The sequence below is a fragment of the Rhinoraja longicauda genome, chromosome 6 (assembly GCF_053455715.1).
Source record: "Rhinoraja longicauda isolate Sanriku21f chromosome 6, sRhiLon1.1, whole genome shotgun sequence".
NCBI lineage: Eukaryota > Metazoa > Chordata > Chondrichthyes > Rajiformes > Arhynchobatidae > Rhinoraja > Rhinoraja longicauda.
In genome coordinates this window covers 7,781,682-7,802,200 of record NC_135958.1, presented here as the reverse complement: position 1 = coordinate 7,802,200, position 20,519 = coordinate 7,781,682, and the positions used below count along the sequence as shown (strand labels likewise).

Genomic DNA, 20,519 nt, shown 5'->3' with positions numbered 1-20,519 from the left:
CTGAAGAAGGGTCCCGAAGAAGGGTCCCGACCCAAAACGTCACCCATTCCTTCTCTTCACAGAGAAGGTGCGGTGCCTGTCCTTTAATTCTGAGACAATGACCTCTGGTCCTAGATGCTCCCATCCTCTGGAATGCTCCCATGCTCCCTAGATGCTCCCACTGCTGGAAACATCCTCTCCACATCCACTCTTTTTTTATAATTCTATTTTTATTTTGATTTTCCAGTTCCATACATTCCACAATGATACACATTCTCATTCACCTTAAACCCTCCGTAGTTAACAAATACTGCATATTCCAAATTAAATCATACCACAGGTATTGGAAGCACTACAAGGATGGGTAATGACTTACTGGACATTTGATCATATCCAAAACTTAACTACATACAAAAACAAAAACAAAAACAACTCAAACCAACATTTGGGGTATACCTCTATAATATTTCATCACTACTTCTGGAGCGGTATGAAATCAAGGAAAATGAGATAGGACACGGAAGTAGGATACAAAGATCCGCTTTAAACAAATGATGGCCGTACGGGCATAATGTACAACATCCATTTTTCCCACCTTTTCAAAAATATTCCCTGTTGCAATCTTAAAGCAAAAATTATCCTTTCCATTATAAAAATATCATATACAATGTTAATCCAGCCATCCACATTAGGTTTTCCAGGTTTCAACCACTTCCTAGTAATAGCTTTCCACATCCACTCTATCCAGGCTTTTCACTATTCGGTAAGTTTCAATGAGTCCCGTCCCCCCTTCATTTTTCTAAACTCCAGCGAGTACAGGCCTAGTGTCATCAAAGGTTAACCCACTCATTCCTGGGATCATTCTTGTAAACCTCCTCTGGACCCTCTCCAGAGCCAGCATGTCCTTCCTCAGATATGGGGCCCAAAATTGCTCACTTTGGTCCAAATGCGGCCTTACCAGCGCCTCACGGAGCCTCGGCATTAAGCTCCTGTTTTCGTATTCTAGCCATCTCGGAATAATTGCTAGAGTGATAGATATTATTAAAGCCAGGGGCATGGATGGGGCTAGAAGAACCTCATCTTGGGCCAACTTTCCACCCCACCTCAGACTTAAAATCCAGGTCAGAGGATTGTGACCTGTCTTCGTTAGTGGGGCATAAAGGCTCCTAACATACTTGGAGGAATTATAGAAACAATGTCATGAATAAAAGCCATTGAACGTTGAAATGCACCGTCTCCCTCATCGTTTTAACCGTGTAATCCACTTAAATCTCAGCGCTTGATGTTTCAATGTGTGGCGCATGGTCAAATTTTAATGGTGGCTTTAAGGCCTCATGGCTTTGCATGCCGATCAGAAACCTTTATTTAAACCTTGCCGTGCCACATCTGTTAACTTTTAGGGATCGGGGAACAAAACAGTGAGATTAGTTACAGGCTAAAGTTATTCACCGAGCTTGAAACGATCAAAAAAAAGATGATAAACCTTCACCTTTGTTTCCATTTAAGGAAATGTTCTCTGGCGTAGGCTTGTCCAACAGAACATTGGACCTTTCCCCCAGGTTCTCTTGTGCAATGTTGAAGTTACAGAGCTGAGGGACACGAAGAATTTGTTTCTTTTTGCGCAGATTTCGTTGTGTACATTCGCATGAGGGAATTCAATGGCCCATATCACTCTAAAGCTTTCCTCTAAAGTTGTGTCATCAAGGTCTGAAGAAGGGTCTCGACCCGGAAACGTCACCCATTCCTTCTCTCCAGAGATGCTGCCTGTCCCGCTGAGTTACTCCAACTTTTTGTGTCTATCTTCAGCATAATCAAGGACCAGTCCCCCCCAAGGTCGGTCACTCCCTCTTCTCCCCTCTCCCATCAGGCAAGAGGTGCAGAAGTGTGCAAACGCACGCCTCCAGATTTTGGGACAGTTGTGTAGGAAGGAACTGCAGGTGCTGGTTTACACCGAAGATAGACACAGATTGCTGGAGTAACTCAGTGGGTCGGGCAGCATCTCCGGAGAGAAGGAATGGGTGACGTTTTGGGTCGAGACCCTTCTTCAGACTGAGTCAAGGACAGTGTTTTACCCAGCTGCAACTGAACGGTAGCGGCACGGTAGAGTTGCTGCTTTACAGCGAATGCAGCGCCGGAGACTCAGGTTCGATCCTGACTACGGGTGCTGCACTGTAAGGAGTTTGTACGTTCTCCTCGTGACCCGCGTGGGTTTTCTCCGAGATCTTCGGTTTCCTCCCACACTCCAAAGACGTACAGGTATGTAGGTTAATTGGCTGGGTAAATGTAAAAATTGTCCCTAGTGGGTGTAGGATAGTGTTAATGTGCGGGGATCACTGGGCGGCACGGACTTGGAGGGCCGAAAAGGCCTGTTTCCGGCTGTATATATATGATATGATATGATATGAACCATCCTATCACCAACTAGAGAGCAGTTTTACCTTTTACCTGCCACCTCACTGGATACCCTTGGTCCCTCGTTAATGGAACTTTACTGGACTCTACATTGCACTAAACGTTACACCCTTTATCCTGTATCTGTACACTGTGGACAGCCTGATTATAATCATGTGTAATCTTTCCGCTGACTGGACTGCACGCAACAAGAAAGCTTTTTGCTGTACCTCAGCACACGCGACAAACTAGACTAAACTAAACTACAGTGAGATAGACACACAATGCTGGATGGAGCAACTCAGCGGGACAGGCAGCATCTCTGGAGAGAAGGCAAGGGTGACGTTTCGGGTCGAGACCCTTCTTCAGACCAGAAGGGTTTTGACCCGAAACGTCACCCAATTCCTTCTCTCCAGAGATGCTGCCTGTCGCGCTGTCATTCCAGCATTTTGTGACTATCTTCGGTGTAAACCGGCATCTGCAGTTCCTTGTCTATAAAGGAGCTGCAGATGCTGGTTTAAACCCGAGATGGGCACGAACCGCTGGAGTAACTCAGCGGGACAGGCAGCATCTGTGGAGAGGTGATTTTCACACCTTGCCCTTCCGTATCTCTTAGCCTCCCCCTCCCCTGACTCTCAGCCTGAAGACGGGTGGAGACCCCGAAATGCCACCTGTGCCTTCTCTCCAGAGACGTTGCCCGTCCCGCTGAGTTACTCCAGCATTTTGCGTCTATCTGCAGTTCCTTCCTGCACATGAAGAAGAGTGTGAATTCTGCACGTCGGTCATGTTATGAAACCTTGTTGGAATGTGCACAGAACAGATACACCGAGTGAGCTGTGCTGTGCTGTCCAGTGCTTGCATGTAGCCGAGATGGATTTAACTGTTGTAACTCCAACCTTCACAAAGAGAGCCCTTGAGTCACAGTATCCTCACTGCGTGCTACTTGGACCGTCTCAGAAATGAAATGTATACACAGTGTCACTCGTTTTTCCATGATCCTATTAATAAACACCGACTATTGATTTAAATGGCAGCCACGTGCAGTTCAAACGCTGCAGGAATCCAGGTCCAATCGCCAACTTGCACATTTGAGCTCGGGCCACCCAGGGAGAGGAGGCTGAGAGTCCCAGCAGAAGCAACTGCACTGAAAGTCCTCGTAATCTTATCAGTGGAGATGTATCTGTGGGTTTCAATGTATCTCTCCAGGCGTGCTTTACGCACTGAGTTTCTGGTCCTTTATCACTGGGCCTGGAGTTTTAGAAGGATGAGCTAAAGACAAAAATTGGCCCTAGTGGGGGGGGGGGGGGGGGGGTTCCTCCTTGAAACTTACCGAATAGTGAAAGGCTTGGATAGAGTGGATGTGGAGAGGATGTGGAGGGTGGGTGGAGAGTCTTAAGACCAGAGGGTATAGGACATCAGAATTAAAGTACGTTCCTTTAGGAAGGAGATGAGGAGGAATCTCTTTAGTCAGAGGGTGGTGGAATTCATTGCCACAGACGCCTGTGGAGGCCGAGTCAGTGGATATATCTTAAAGGGAGAGGTTGATAGATTCTTGATTAGCAAGGGTGTCAGGGGTGATGTGAAGAAGGCAGGAGAATGGGGGTAGGAGGGCGAGATAGATCAGCCGTGATTGAATGGCAGAGTAGACTTGATGGGCCGAATGGCTTAGTTCTGCTCCTATCACTTAAGAACTGTGTGGAATTCTCCCTTGTGGAATTTGTGGAATTCTCTGCCACAGAGGGCAGTGGAGGCCAATTCACTGGATGAGTTTAAAAGAGAGTTAGATAGAGCTCTTGGGGCTAGCGGAATCAAGGGGTAAGGGGAGAAGGCAGGAACGTTTTACTGATTGTGGATGATCAGCCATGATCATGTTGAATGGCGGTGCTGGCTCGAAGGGTACAGAGATACAGCGCGGAAACAGGCCCTTTCGGCCCACTGGATCTGTGCCGACCCGCGATCCCCCCACATTAACACTATCCTACACACACTAGGGACAATTTTTACATTTACACCAAGCCAATTAACCTACATACCTGTACGTCTTTGGAGTGTGGGAGGAAACCAAAGATCTCGGAGAAAACCCATGCAGGTCGCGGGGAGAACGTACAAACTCCGTACAGATGGCACCCGTAGTCGGGATCGAACCCGGGTCTCCGGCGCTGCATTCGCTGTAAGGCAGCAACTCTACCACAGCCCCACCGTGCCCACGCCCAGACACAAAAGAGGGGTTAGGGGTGATGTTATAGAAGTGTACAAAATCATGAAGGGAATAGGTAGTGTGAATGCCCAGAGTCTTTTAACCCAGAGAAGGGGAATCAAGAACCAGAGGTTGACGGTCAGAGGGGTAAGATCAGTCTGAAGAAGGGCGGCACGGTAGCGCACGGTAGAGTTGCTGCTTTACAGCGAATGCAGCGCCGGAGACTCAGGTTCGATCCTGACTACGGGTGCTGCACTGTAAGGAGTTTGTATGTTCTCCCCGTGACCTGCGTGGGTTTTCTCCGAGATCTTCGGTTTCCTCCCACACTCCAAAGACGTACAGGTATATAGGTTAATTGGCTGGGTAAAATGTAAAAATTGTCCCTAGTGGGTGTAGGATAGTGTTAATGTGCGGGGATCGCTGGGCGGCACGGACTTGGTGGGCCGAAAAGGCCTGTTTCCGGCTGTATATATATGATATGATATGATATGATAATGTGCAGGTGGATGAGATTAGTTTACTTTGGCATCGTGTTCAGCACAGGCGTTGTGGGCCACAGGGCCTGCCCCTGTGCTGTCCTGTTCTGTGGTCTATGTTTTGTAGATTTGCTTACTTCTACTATTAAAGTAGTTCTGTTGTGAGAAAGTGGAGCCTGTGTATTTTACGTACAGGAAATATCCTCATTTAAGACGATGCTTAATTATTTCTGTGCTTTACATTGACAGTAAAATAACTCTGGATATTCTGTTACAGGGGTCGGCTGGTGAATTTGGCAGGGAAGGATACAGTGAAGAACAATATCCTTTAGAAGGTAACGATCAATAGTTAGTAAGGAGCAATAAATAGGTTTAATTTCCTATTTTTGTTTTATTGCAAATCCCTTTTGTACCACGGTTTCCCGTTGATTCATGTGCTCTGAGCTTGTGGTTCACAAAATAACTGTCAGAGTGGGCAAGAGGAATTAATTTTTCTGTTTGTTTATTTGCAAACTTTGCAGAAAAATTAAATTTTAGAAGAATTAGAGTTGCTGCCATACAGCGCTTACAGCGCCAGAGACCCGGGTTCAATCCCGACTACAGGTGCATTATGTATGGAGTTTGTACGTTCTCCCTGTGACTGCGTGGGTTTTCTCCGGGTGCTCCGGTTTCCTCCCACACTCCAAAGACATGCAGGCTTGTAGGTTAATTGGCTTGGTATAAATGGAAATTGTCCCTAGTGTGTGTAGGGTAGTGTTAATGCGCGAGGATCGCTGGTCAGCGCGGACTCGGTGGGCCGAAGGGCCTGTTTCCGCGCTGTGTCTCTAAACTAAACTGAACTAAAATAAGCAGCATTGGGGTTGAATTTACCAATGAATTGGCAAATATCCTGTCTTCAGCTGTGTTCTTTGTGGAGGTTGCAGGCTCTCCCCTACTTATGCAGTAGGCGGCGTGTGCAAACTCGCGCTTATGTACACAGTTCTGTGAGCGGTCCCCAGTGTGTGTAGGCTGGTGTTAATGCGTGGGGATCTCTGGTCGGTGCGGACTCGGTAGGCCGAAGGGCATGCTTCCATTCTATATTTCTAAACCAAACTAATAAACATTGAATGTCAAGTTGGTTTATAATTTCCACAACACTGTACAATCACTCACTTTTACATCAGAAACAAGCCGGCAATGGCGGCTGTGCTTACCCAGAAGGCCGTGCGGCGCTGCAGAAAGTGCCCTGGACGCCGCTGGGACAGTTCATACTCTCAGTGAGGTATGGGGGATTGGGTTGGAGGTTCCGACTTACATAAGGGTTCACGGAACCCACCCTTACGTAAATCGGGGAGTGCCTGTATCATTCGGCGTGGAAACAGGCCCTTCGGCCTACCGAGTCCGCGCCGACCAGCGATCCCCGCACGTTAACATTGCCCTTCACACACTGGGGACAGTGTACAATGACACCAAGCCAACTAACCTACAAACCTGCACGTCTTTGGAGCGTGGGAGGAAACCGAAGATCTCGGAGAAAACCCATGCAGGTCACGGGGAGAAGGTACAAACTCCGTACAGACGGCGCCCGTAGTCAGGATGGAACCCGGGTCTATGGCGCTGTGAGGCGGTGATTCTACCGCTGCACCCATGGTGCTTCATTTGTCTTGCAAGTGTCATGTCTTGCAAAATGTCTTTGGAATGAAGGTAGCATATTTTTCAGGGCTAAGTTACACTTTTCACGATGTGTTGCATTGTCCGACAGGAAAACTTAAAACAAATATTTTATCACTTTTTAAAGATGCTATCGTTGGTTGTTAATTGGCTTTGACAGCTCTTTAAATGAAGGCGTTTTAGTGATGGGGTATGCCAACGCCAAATAATGTTTGCTCCAAATGTGTATCATAATCTCGCTCACTGTTATTGAGGTGATTCAGTTTCAGTTCAGTTTATTGTCACGTGTACCGAGGTACAGTGAAAAGCTTTTGTTGCGTGCTATCCAGCCAGCGGAAAGACAATACATGGTTACAATCAAGCCAATCACATACTTGATAAGGGAATAAGGTTTAGTGCAAGGTGAAGCCGCCAAAGTCCGATCAAGGATAGTCCGAGGGTCATCAAAGAGCTAGATAGTGGTTTAGCACTGCTCTCTGGTTGTGGTAGGATGGTTCAGATGGCCCGATAACAGCCGGGAAGAAACTGTCACCACACGGTGGTGAATCTGTGGAATTCTTTGCCACAGAAGGTTGTGGAGGTCAAGTCAGTAGATATTTTTAAAGCAGAGATCGATAGATTCTTGATTATGGGGAGAAGGCTGGAGATGCTATGAGGTTGCAGGGTGATTTGGACAGGTTGTGTGAGTGGGCGGATGCATGGCAGATGCAGTTTAATGTGGATAAGTGTGAGGTTATCCACTTTGGTGGTAAGAATAAGAAGGCAGATTACTATCTGAATGGTGTCAAGTTAGGAAAAGGGGACGTACAACGAGATCTGGGTGTCCTAGTGCATCAGTCACTGAAAGGAAGCATGCAGGTACAGCAGGCAGTGAAGAAAGCCAATGGAATGTTGGCCTTCATAACAAGAGGAGTTGAGTATCAGAGCAAAGAGGTCCTTCTGCAGTTGTACAGGGCCCTAGTGAGACCGCACCTGGAGTACTGTGTGCAGTTTTGGTCTCCAAATTTGAGGAAGGATATTCTTGCTATTGAGGGCGTGCAGCGTAGGTTTACTAGGTTAATTCCCGGAATGGCGGGACTGTCATATGTTGAAAGAATGGAGCGACTAGGCTTGTATACACTGGAATTTAGAAGGATGAGAGGGGATCTTATCGAAACATATAAGATTATTAAGGGGTTGGACACGTTAGAGGCAGGAAACATGTTCCCAATGTTGGGGGAGTCCAGAACCAGGGGCCACAGTTGAAGAATAAGGGGTAGGCCATTTAGAACGGAGATGAGGAAAAACATTTTGAGTCAGAGAGTTGTAAATCTGTGGAATTCACTGCCTCAGAAGGCAGTGGAGGCCAATTCTCTGAATGCATTCAAGAGAGAGCTAGATAGAGCTCTAAAGGATAGCGGAGTCAGTGGGTATGGGGAGAAGGCGGGAACGGGGTACTGATTGAGAATGATCAGCCATGATCACATTGAATGTTGGTGCTGGCTCGAAGGGCCGAATGGCCTACTCCTGCACCTATTTACTGTCTAATGGGATTAGGAGGAAGAGATAGATCAGCCATGATTGAATGGCGGAGTCGACTTGACGGGCCGAATGGCCTCATTCTGCTCCTACCACTTATGATCTTATGATACCCGAATCTGGAGGTGAGCGTTTTCAAACTTCTGTACCTTTGGCCAGATGGGGAGAGGGGAGAAGAGGGAATGGCCAGGGTGCGACTCGTCCTTGATTATGCTGCTGGCCTTGCCGAGGTGATGAAACTGTATCAAATATTTTGAGCATAGGATTTCATTATTGCCGGAAATATGAATTTGTTTGATTGATGTTTCTGCCTGGCGGATTCAACTAAATATAGTTGAGCCGATATTTCAACAGCCGTGTATAATCTGAGGTGTGGGGTTTAACGTTCTTTTATCCCACTATGCTTGTCCGTCTGATCTCTCTTTACAGCTTGGAACGGTAGCTTCACTGTGGGATTAAGTAAATCCCCGCAAACAGCCTAATTGTGAAGAGGGGAAGTGCGTGCGTATATTGACTTGAACGCAGAGAGGGTTTGTGGGGATGTTACCAGGAGTTGAAGGCCTGAGCTACAGGGAGAAGTCGAGCAGGCTAGGACGTTATTCCTTGGAGGGCAGGAGGCCAAGGGGTGATCTTATAGGGGTGTATAGGATCATGACAATAGACAATAGGTGCAGGAGTAGGCCATTTGGCCCTTCGAGGCAGCACCGGCATTCAATGTGATCATGGCTGATCATTCTCAATCAGTACCCCGTTCCTGCTTTCTCTCCATACCCCCTGACTCCGCAATCCTTAAGAGCTCTATCTAGCTCTCTCTTGAATGTATTCAGAGAATTGGCCTCCACTGCCCTCTGAGGCAGAGAATTCCACAGATTCACAACTCTCTGACTGAAAAAGTTTTTCCTCATCTCTGTTCTAAATGGCCTACCCCTTATTCTTAAACTGTGGCCCCTGGTTCTGGACTCCCCCAACATTGGGAACATGTTTCCTGCCTCTAATGTGTCCAACCCCTTAATAATCTTATACGTTTCGATAAGATCCCCTCTCATCCTTCTAAATTCCTATGAGGGGAATAGACAAGTTAGATACACAGTGTCTTTTGCCCAGAGTAGGGGAATTGAGAACAGGAGGACATAGGTTTAAGGTGGGGCATGAGAGGTTTAACAGGAATCCGAGGGGCAACTTTTTCATACAGAGGGTGATGGGTTTGTGGAATGAACAGCCAGAGGTGGTAGTTGAGGCAGAAACTATCAAAACATTTAAAAAGACATCTGGACAGGTACGTGGATAGGAAAGGTTGAGAGGGATATGGGCCAAACGCAGGCAGGTGGGGACGAGTGTAGATGGGGCACGTTGGGCGGCATTGGCAAGTTGGGCCGAAGGGCCTCTTTCCAGGCTGTGACTCCTAAAAGGAAGAAGAATCAATGCTTTTGGCAGTGATCGCAATTATTAGCGGTTTAGTTTACTGTCACGTGCACCGAGGTACAGTGAAAAGCTTTTGTTGCGTGCTGACCAGTCAGCGGAAAGACAATACATGATTACAATCGAGCCATTTACAGTGCGCAGATACATGATAAGGGAATAAAGTTTAGTGCAAGGTGAAGCCAGCAAATGATCAAGGATAGTCCGAGGGTCACCAAAGAGGTAGACAGTGGTTCAACACTGAACCTAGGCTATGGTTGGGCTTCCTGAGTTGAAGTTGCGGTCCGTGAGATTGTAACTGAAGTGTTGATCAGACAGCGACACGCGTTTCATGTGATGTAGGTGCTGCAACTGTCAACATCCATCTCGATTACAGTCAGGGTGATACATGATGGGACAGGTGGAGTATTCTGATAGTGAATCTTTCCAGTCCTATCAGTATGTGGGGAATCCGAGAGGCAGACTTCAATGGCTCTGCTGGCCCTCCATCTCCAGGGAAAAAGCAAAGGTCAGGATTTTATTTGACCACGTAGACACAGTGGCGCAGCGGTAGAGTTGCTGCCTCGCAGCGCCAGAGACCCCGGGTTCGATCCTGCCCACGAGTGCCGTCTGTACGGAGTTTGTACGTTCTCCCCGTGACCTGCTTGCGCTTTCTTCAGGATCTCCGGTTTCCTCCCACACTCCGAAGACGTACAGGTTTGTAGGTTATTTGGCTAGGTAGAAATATAAGATTGGCCCTCGTGTGTGTGTAGGGTGGCGTTAGTGTGCGGGGATCGCTGGTTGGCATGGACTCGGTGGGCTGAAGGGCCTGTTTCCGCGCTGAATCTCTAAAACTAAATAAACTAAGATAAAAGGCAAAAGATTATTGCTTGGATCCGAACAATTTAGCCTCTGACTTAAAGCACCAGGTAGAAGCGAAGGTCCATCTAAGTTCAACGTTTGAAGAATGTTTGGCAGTCATTAACATTTTCCTTGTGTACAGACAGCCAACAGCTTTGGGTTGAGAGGCATCTTTTAAATTCCAATTTTTTTAGTATCTGAAGGAGGAACTGCTACTAATTATGGAGCCATGCACACTAGCAGTCTGAGTTATTCTGAACTTAATCTGTAGCATATAATATTATAAGTTGCCATTAAACCCAGATCTTAGTTTAATTTGGAGATACAGTGTGGCAACAGGCCCTTCGGCCCACTGAGACCGTGCCGACCAGCGATCCCTAGCGTACACTAGCCCTATCCTACACGCCAGGGCCAATTTGCAATTTTACTGAAGCCAATTAACCTACAAACCTGAGAAAGTAGGATAACATAGAACGAGTGTGAATGGGTGATCCAAAGTCGGCCTGGGAAGTCGGCGATGGGAACGGATCTGCCGGCTCGGGCCGGGCCGGAGTTCCAGAGCCCAGGCCGCAGGGAGGCAGATTCCACCCGCCGATCGGCCGCGGAAGTCCCGAAGAGGCCGAGATCAGCCGCCCCACCCGGCCTGGGCGCCATGTTTTTGGGGGGGGACTTCCGGAGGGGTCTTTCAAATACGCTCTGGGTGATTTTTCCGGGATTAAAGGAAGTGCCAGACCATCAGTTGCCAGAAAACCGGTGGTGGACCTGTACATTGTACAGTGTCTTGACCCGAAACACCTCCACCTATATCCTTCCTTTGTCCCGCCCCCCTGACATCAGTCTGAAGAAGGGTCTCGACCCGAAACGTCACCCATTCCTTCTCTCCAGAGGTGATGCCTGGCTTGCTGAGTAACTCCAGCAATTTGTGTCTATCTTCGGATTAAACCAGCAGCTGCTGTTCCTTGCTGTACATTGTAAAATGTGTGGTGATTCTAACATCACATATCAGCTGTACAAATACTGGTTCAAACTAAAATCTTTATTGAACATCATATTTCATTGTAGGATGCTGCTTGAAGTTTTGATTTGCTCTTAACCCGGTGATGGACCTTTACATTTGCTGAGAGACTGTTGTGAATTTAATTGCTTATAGGTTGGTTTGGTGAGATTACATTTTACAATGGGTTAGGCTGCCTAATTCTGACTGACCCGAAATATCGCCTATTCCTTTTCTCCAGAGATGCTGTCTGTCCCGCTGAGTTACTCCTGCATTTTGTTTCTATCTTAGGCAATCTTATTCGATCCACTTACCAGAGGTTAGTGGTCCGAGCCATAGAAACGCACATTCTTAAGTTATTCATTGGGAATTGCTGTTTTAAAAATTGGTGTTTAATGTCAAGGTTTTTCGTTCATTAAATGTACGACGTGAAAGCACACGTTAAGTATGGATTACCATGAAGAATCATCTTCCTGGTTTAGTTCTTTTAGTTTAGAGGTACAGTTTAGACAGGCCCTTCGGCCCACCGAGTCTGCACTGACCAGCGATCTCCTGAAAGGACGTTCTTTTAGGAAGGAGATGAGGAGGAATTTCTTTGGTCAGAGGGTGGTGAATCTGTGGAATTCATTACTACAGATGGTTGTGGAGGCCAAGCCAATGGATATATTTAAGGCATAGATAGATAGATTCTTGATTAGTACGGGTGTCAGAGGTTATGGGAGAAGGCAGGAGAAAGGGGTTAGGAGGGAGAGATAGCTCAGCCATGATTGAATGGCGGAGTAGACTTGGTGGGCCGAATGGCCTAATTCTACTCCTATCCCTTATGACCTTATGACCCCACACATTAACTGTCCTACACACACTAGGGACAATTTATATTTATACCAATCAAATTAACCTACAGACCTGCACGTCTTTGGAGTGTGGGAGGAAACCGAAGATCTCGGAGAAAACCCATGCAGGTCATGGGGAGAACGTACAAACTCCGTACAGACGGCACCCGGAGTTGGTCTCTGGCGTTGTGAGGCGGCAACTCTACTGCCGCGCCACCGTGCCGCCCCTGGGTTATGAATCCCCTTACAGTATTTACCTCTGGGTTGTTTGGAGTTGTTTAGAAGAATCCAGCCTGGTTTTAGTTGACATTAGAAAGGGCTGTGATGGTGCGTGCCTTGTATCACTGTGAAGGGTTTTTGGAGATCACAGAGATGGAGAATATGTGGTTCAACTCCAGCCAATTTGGCACCGGTTTAGTATTTGGCTCCAATGTGACAGATTAACGTTTTGCATACACGCTGTGCGGAACAGCAACAAGAATGAAGTCTTAACTTTTAAAATAACACATTAAAAGTGCGCAGCGGTCGAGTTGCCGCCTCACTGCACTCACAGCACCAGAGACCCGGGTTCGATTCTGACAATGGTGCTTGTTCGTACGTTCTCCCCGTGACCTGCGTGGGCTTTCTCCAAGATCTTCGGTTTTTCCTCCCACACTCCAAAGACATACGGGTTTGTCGGCTAATGTCGGGCTTGGTGGAAATGTAAATTGTACCCTAGTGTGTGTGGGATGGCGTTAATGAGCGGGGATCGCTGGTCGGCCGACGGGCCTGTTTCCGCGCTGCATCTCTGAACTAAACTAATAAACTGAAAAGATGCCGTAAGTAAGCAAGCTGGAAAAGTTTGCAATTCGCGGAGAGGAAGTATAGCTCTCCCTCCGTGAGAATCTTTGATATTGGAATTAGATTAATTAACAACAGAGCACGCACAAAGTGCTATAATATATAGTATAAGAAAATAACTGCAGATGCTGGTACAAATCGAAGGTATTTATTCACAAAATGCTGGAGTAACTCAGCAGGTCAGGCAGCATCTCAGGAGAGAAGGAATGGGTGACGTCTCGGGTCGAGACCCTTCTTCAGACTGAGCTTTGTGCTGGAGGAACACAGCGGGTCATTCCATTCACCGTGGTCCATCCTCTCCACAGATGCTGCCTGACCTGACGAGTTCCTCCAGCACCTCGTGTTTTGCTCAGGATTCCAGCATTTGCAGTTTCTTGTTTCTTCGATAGAAACAGAGCTGCCTAGGAATTGGGGTGCAGCTGTTCCAGATGTGTGACGATATCACTGCGTGTTGCTGATATAAGTTTTTTACACCAATCTAACTTGCAAATATACTGCCGTTCCTCCACTGTCACGGGTTTGATCCCGACTCCGGGTGCTGTCTGTACGGAGTTTGTACGTTCTCCCTGTGACCTGCGTGGGTTTTCTCTGCAATCTTTGGTTTCCTCCCACACTCCAAAGACGTGCAGGTCTGTAAGTTAATTTGATTGGTATAAATATAAATTGTCCCTAGTGTGTGTAGGACAGTTAATGTGTGGGGTCATATGGTCTTAAGGGATAGGAGTAGAATTAGGCCATTCGGCCCATCAAGTCTATTCCACCATTCAATCATGGCTGATCTATCTCTCCCTCCTAACCCCTTTCTCCTGCCTTCTCCCCATAACCTCTGACACCTGTACTAATCAAGACGTCAAAATGCTGACATCTCATTTCACAATGCAACACGGGTCCACCACCACTGATTGTCCGGCAACTGGTGGTCCGGCACCTCCTTTAATCCGGACAAAATCACGAGAGCGCATTTGGAATCCCCCCCCTCCCGGAATTCCCCCCGAAAACGTGGCCCCCAGGCCGGGTGAAGCGGCCGATCTCGACCTCATCGGGACTTCCGCGGCCGATCGGCGGGTGGAATCTGCGGCCGGGGCTCTGGAACTTCCGAGGCCGACTATGCGGGGCCGGTGTCTCGGTGTCTCGGCGGAACGTTCCGGTGCCGTTGGACTCCTTTCAGAGGCCGTGACCTCTGTAATCCAGTAAGGCTCTGGAACCGAGCGTGGTGGACATGCATAATGTTGCCTCACAGCTGAATAGAGTTTTCATCCAGGATACTAACTAACATCCCTTCATTCCCTGCATACCCCTGAAGGGCTACCGGAATCAAGGGATATGGGGAGAAGGCAGGAACGGGGTACTGATTTTGGATGATCAGCCACGATCATATTGAATGGCGGTGCTGGCTCGAAGGGCTGAATGACCTACCCCTGCACCTATTTTCTATTTTTCAATGTCTCCACATGCCTATCTAAAAGCCTCTCAAACGTAATTAAGAGTAGTTAAGAGTAGTTAAAAGAGGGCGGCACGGTGGCGCAGCGGTAGAGTTGCTGCCTTACAGCGAATGCAGCGCCGGAGACTCAGGTTCGATCCTGACTACGGGCACCGTCTGTACGGAGTTTGTACGTTCTCCCCGTGACCTGCGTGGGTTTTCTCCGAGATCTTCGGTTTCCTCCCACACTCCAAAGACGTACAGGTATGTGGGTTAATTGGCTGGGCAAATGTAAAAATTGTCCCTAGTGTGTGTAGGATAGTGTTAGTGTGCGGGGATCGCTGGGCGGCGCGGACCCGGTGGGCCGAAGGGCCTGTTTCTGTGCTGTATCTCTAAATCTAAATCTAGTGAAGTAATCAGCTGTGTTTTGAGGGAATTAGCCAGGTACTAATGACAAACTGCATAGAAATGTTTCCCAAAAGTAAGCCATTTCATCTCGAAATGATGGCAATGTGGGTCCAATCACTTTTATGCCTGATCTGATCATAAAATAAAGGGTGCAAATTGATCCCAATTTCCAAGCAAAATGTTCCTCAATTATCCCGGATGAATAAAAATTCTTCAAAGCTCCTGAGTTACTGGGAAGGTGTACAACCTATGGAGGTGTACAAAGGCATGAGAGGAATAGATCGGGTGGACGCACAGAGTCTTTTGTCACTGTTATTTGTATAGCACATTTAAAAACAACCCACGTTGACCAAAGTGCTGTACATCAGTTCAGGTACTAAGAAACGAACATACAATGGCACACAAACATAACAGCACATACATAAACAGGTCACAGCGCCCCCTCAGAGGGCCTCAAACGCTAGGGAGTAGAAATAGGTTTTGAGCCTGGACTTAAAGGAGTCGATGGAGGGGGCAGTTCTGATGGGGAGAGGGTTGTTGTTTCACAGTCTAGGAGCTGCAACCGCAAAAGTGGGTCACCCCTGAGCTTAGGTGAGGGGTTAGGTGAGGGGAAGGGGGAAAGATTAAATAGGAACCTGAGGGGTAACTTTTTCACACAGAGGGTGGTGAGTGTACGAAACGAGCTGCCAGAGGAGGTAGTTGAGGCAGGCACTATCAGATATTTGAACAGGTATGTGGATAGCACAGTTGTAGAGGGATATGGACCAAACGCAGGCTGGTGGGACTAGTATCGGCCAGTGTGGGCAAGTTGGGCCAAGGGGCTTGTTTCTGCGCTGTATGAATCTATGACTCTATAACTGATTAGTACGGTTGTCAGAGGCTAAGGGGAGCAGGCAGGAGAATGGGGTTAGGAGGGAGAGATAGATCAGCCATGATTGAATGGCGGAGTAGACTCAATGGGCCGATCGGCCTAATTCTACTCCTTTTCCTTATGACCTTATGATAACTGCTGTGGCTTGTTTTCTTTAAAAGAGTACGCTGCAGGATAAAAGATGTTGGAGTATAACTTTAATCAGATGTGCAGAAGCGTGATATGATCTTTTGTCTTCGATTTCAAGGAGACAAGATTTCAGGTTTCTGAACGGAGAATTTATTGGTGATGGACTGGTACATTAGTGGCCCTTTTGAACTGTAGAAAGAACAAACTAAACATCAAAGTAGTGAGCTGTGAGAGCAGATGTTCACTCAGTGAAACTCCAGCTGAAAGGTTATGGCTTCTACCGAGTGCTGGATTGAATCTATATAAAATGGAAAGAAACATTTCGTCTCTGATGTATCTCGTACTTATGTTTGACTTTGGAATGGAGAAGACAGCAGAGAATTAAGAGGTACTAATGCCGCTTTCCATTGTAGATACATAGAACAGTACCACACGAGAGCAGGCCCTTCGGCCCATTATGTCTGTGCCGCAAAAGAGGGCAAGATGGTGGCACAGTGGTAGAGTTGCTGCCTCAGAGCGCTAGAGACCCAAGTTTCAATCCTGACTCAGTGGGCTGTCGGTACAGAGTTTGTATGTTCCACCCGTGACCTGTGTGGGTTTTCTCCGGGAGCTCCTGTTCCCTCCCACACTCCCAAAGATATAGGTGTTTATAGGTTAATTAGGTTGGTGTAAATGTAAATTGTCCCTGGTGTGTGTGGGTTAGCGTTGATGTGTGGGGATCGCTGGTCGGCATGGACTCGGTGGGCAGAAGGGTCTGTTTTCACGCTGTATCACTAAACTAAACTAAACTCTTGATAGACACAAAATGCTGGAGTAACTCGGCGGGACAGGCAGCATCTCTGGAGAGAAGGAATAGGTGACGTTTCGGGTCGAGTCCCTTCTTCAATTGCCTGGGCTGGGCACCATCTTGTCAGAGGAGATGGGTGGATGGGGGAGGGGAGGGGCATCTTCTTTGATCTTCAAATAAAAGGGCCGCTCTTCGGGCTAAAACATAGAAACAGTGTTTAAATTTTAACTTAATGAATTAGTAATTCTATTTAATTCTGTCTGATCTACAGCCAAAATACGTTTTCTTAACATGAGAATTGAGGATCAAAGAGTTCCAAGTGAATATGGTCAAATAAAGAGTTTAAATTGGCAGTTTGCTATTTAATAGGATAAACCGAGGGGTATTTGCATGGTTGGCAGTTCAGACTACGAACTGCAAAGCTTGTAGAATAAACAGGGCATCTAAACCAATAAATAACAATCTGTTTGGAGTATTGAGTGTAGAAGTTGGGAGGTCATGTTGCAGTTGTATAAGACGTTGGTGAGGCCGCATTTAGAGTACTGCGTTCATTTCTGGGCACCGTGTTATAGGAAAGATGTTGTCAAGCTTGAAAGGGTTCAGAGAAGATTTACGAAGATGTTGCCAGGACTGGAGGGTGTGAGCTATAGGGAGAGGTTGAGCAGGCTGGGACTCTATTCCTTGGAGCGCAAGGAGGATGAAGGGTGATCTTATAGAGGAGTATAAAATCATGAGAGGAATAGATCGGGCAGATCTCTTGTCCAGAGTAGGTGAATCGAGGACCAGAGGACATAGGTTCAAGGTGAAGGGGAAAAGATTTAATAGGAATCTGAGGGGTAACTTTTTCACACAAAGGGTGTTGGGTGTATGGAACGAGCTGCCAGAGGAGGTAGTCGAGGCAAGGACTACCCCAACATTTAAGAAACAGTTAGACAGGTACTTGGATAGCACGGGTTTGGAGGGATATGGGCCAAATGCAGGCAGGTGGGACTAGTGTGGCCGGGACATGTTGGCCGGTGTGGGCAAGTTGGGCCGAAGGGCCTGTTTCCCATGACAATTTAATTTGTAAATTACAGATGATCCTTGTTATAACAGAGGGTGGGGTGGGGGTGGGATGGGTGGTGAGGTGGCGTGGGGGGGTGGGGTGGGGGGAAGTGGAGTGGGGGGGTGGGAGGGATGTGGTGGGGGGGGTGGTGTGAGTTGGGGTGGGGGGGGTGGGGTGTGGTGGGGGGGGATATAGTGTCTGTTGTTGGCAATTGTCCGCAATATCGGAGTAAGGGAGTTAAGTACGTACAGTATTGGATAAACATCCAAAAAACTAAACTGCAATAAATGTTTGTAATACTCGTTACCACCTTCCCCACAGCCAACAATCGATCATTGTGGGCTCCACCTTTCCTTGATCATCGTTACTGACTTTGACCTGCCTTTTGGCATATCTTTTGTTAAGTTGTTCTATGAACCTTGTCATATCTCTCGGTTCCCTCTCCCCTGACTCTCAGTCTGCCGAAGGTCTCGACCCGAAATGTGGCCTCTTCCTTTCCTGCAGAGTTGCTGCCTGACCCGCTGAGTTACTCCGACGCTTTGAGTCTATCTTGTTGATTGGCTTTGATTCCTCCCCAAATGTTAAGAGGCAAGGGAATTCAAAGGGAATTCAATGTTTTATTGTCTTTTGTCCCGAAACGGAATGATGAAATTCTTGCCTGCTGCAGCACAACAGCTACGTAGATATGAAGATAGACACAAAATGCTGGAGCAACTCAGCGGGTCAGGCAGCCACCCAGGAGATGCTGCCTTCTCCCTGTACTTAGTGACGTTTCAGAACCCCTCTCCAGACCGAGAGTAGAGAAAATAATTGGGTGCAGGTTTAGTTTAGTACAGCGCCCGTAGTCGGGATCGAACCTGAGTCTCCGGCGCTGCATTCGCTGTAAGGCAGCAACTCTACCGCTGCGCCACCGTGCCGCCCTTCGTTTCCAACCCAGTAAAAATGGCTCGCTGTACGTTTCTAAAATGTTGAAATGGTTCCCTGGTGGGGCCAGAACACCCGTGTAGTTTGGGCCCCCCAAAACCATTGCGCCTCAGTATTAATAATGGTTCTCATTCAACACATGGTAGGTAGAGCTGCTGCCTCACAGCGCCAGAGACCAGGGTTCGATCCCGACTACGGGTGCTGTCTGTACGGAGTTTGTCCTTTCTCCCCGTGACCTGTGTGGGTTTTCTCCGAGATCTTCGGTTTCCTCCCACGCTCCAAGGACGTACAGGTTTGTAGGTTAATTGGCTTGTTATAAATGTAAATTGTCCCCGGTGTGTGTAGGATAGTGTTAGTATGCGGGGATCACTGGTCGGTACAGACACGGTGGGCCGAAGGGCCTGTTTCCGCGCTGTATCTCTCTACTAAACTAAATGCTATTAAATGAATGCCTTGAAAAATGGTTATTTGATGCATGCTTTAATAATTCAAGGGCCTGAGGAAGGGTCTCGACCCGAAACGTCACCCATTCCTTTTCTCCCGAGATGCTGCCTGTCCTGCTGAGTTACTCCAGCATTTTGTGTCTACCTTTGATTAGAACCAGCATCTGGAGTTGTTTTCCTACCAGTGTGGTTTCAGATCCCTTGTTAGGGGGTAAGGTGACTTAGATACATCCCATTCCTTCACTCTACTCCACTTCTCAATGACACAAACTAGCTGGTATAACTTGGCCCAGCCAGGTTTTGCAAGAATAATCTAAACGTAAAATGTACGAGCCTGACTTTAAACAGCAGATTTCCATATAATTAATTACTTCTCTGCTCCCATATATATTCCTGAGCTCCTGATGTTTCTTTTTATTTGTAGCTGTCTCCCTTTGATAAGGCTGAAGTGAAGATTAAATGAAACTGGTTTTTAAAATGGGACATGGTTTATTTCCATATTTTTTGTGATTAACTGGATTACAGAGTAAGTTTTAAAAACACTAGCTGGGGAAAGAGTCTTTGTTCATCCTTGCAGAGAGTGAAGTTTAAATATCATGCGTCTGTTGTGAAAGTTAGCAATTTACTGACAACATTTCTTTTGATCCGATTTATATGTGCCAATTGCCAATGAATTATTAAAGCATGCATCAAATAACCATTTTTCAAGGCGTTCATTTAATAGTATTTAGTTCAGTTTAGAGATACAGCGCGGAAACAGGCCCTTCGGCCCACCGAGTCCGCACCGACCATCAATCCCCGCACACTAACACTATCCTACACACACCAGGGACAATTTAACTTTATAACAAGCCAATTAACCTACAAACTTGTACGTCCTTGGAGTGTGGGAGGAAGCCGAAGATCTCGGAGAAAACCCACACAGGTCATGGGGAGAACGGACAAACTCCGTACAGACAGCACCCGTAGTCGGGATTGTACCCGGGTCTCTGGCGCTGTAAGGCAGCAACTCTACCGCTGCGCCCATGTGTTGAATGAGAACTATTATTAATACTGAGGCACAATGGTTAAGATATTGGCTTAAGGCCACACACAACGTAATGAACTTAACCTTTACCCCACTAAGTCACCATAGAGCTTATTAGTCTTTCAAGCCAAGGATTGTAGTTGGATATCTATTAAATTAAAGGTGTGTCCAATTTATCTTCCTCAGCTCTCAGCTGACTAAACTCTTCAATCTATTGGCAAGTTACCAAACGTAAATCTCTCTTTTCTTGCGCTTTGCATTATAGACATGAATTGTTTCTGATAAATTATTCATAGAGAGTAAGTAATGACTGTTATGTAAATTCAAA

At 47.1% G+C, this 20,519-nt stretch overlaps 1 protein-coding gene across 3 annotated transcripts in view; it reads left to right on the top strand.

Annotated features, from left to right (window-relative positions):
• The window catches only part of nkd1 (NKD inhibitor of WNT signaling pathway 1), a 97,726-nt gene that overhangs the window by 45,117 nt on the left and 32,090 nt on the right, over positions 1–20,519 (top strand). For all 3 annotated transcript variants that reach the window (XM_078400402.1, XM_078400401.1, XM_078400400.1), the window contains one exon: positions 5,321–5,378. In XM_078400402.1, the coding sequence (XP_078256528.1) occupies positions 5,321–5,378 (58 nt within the window). The remainder of the gene's footprint in view (positions 1–5,320; positions 5,379–20,519) is intronic.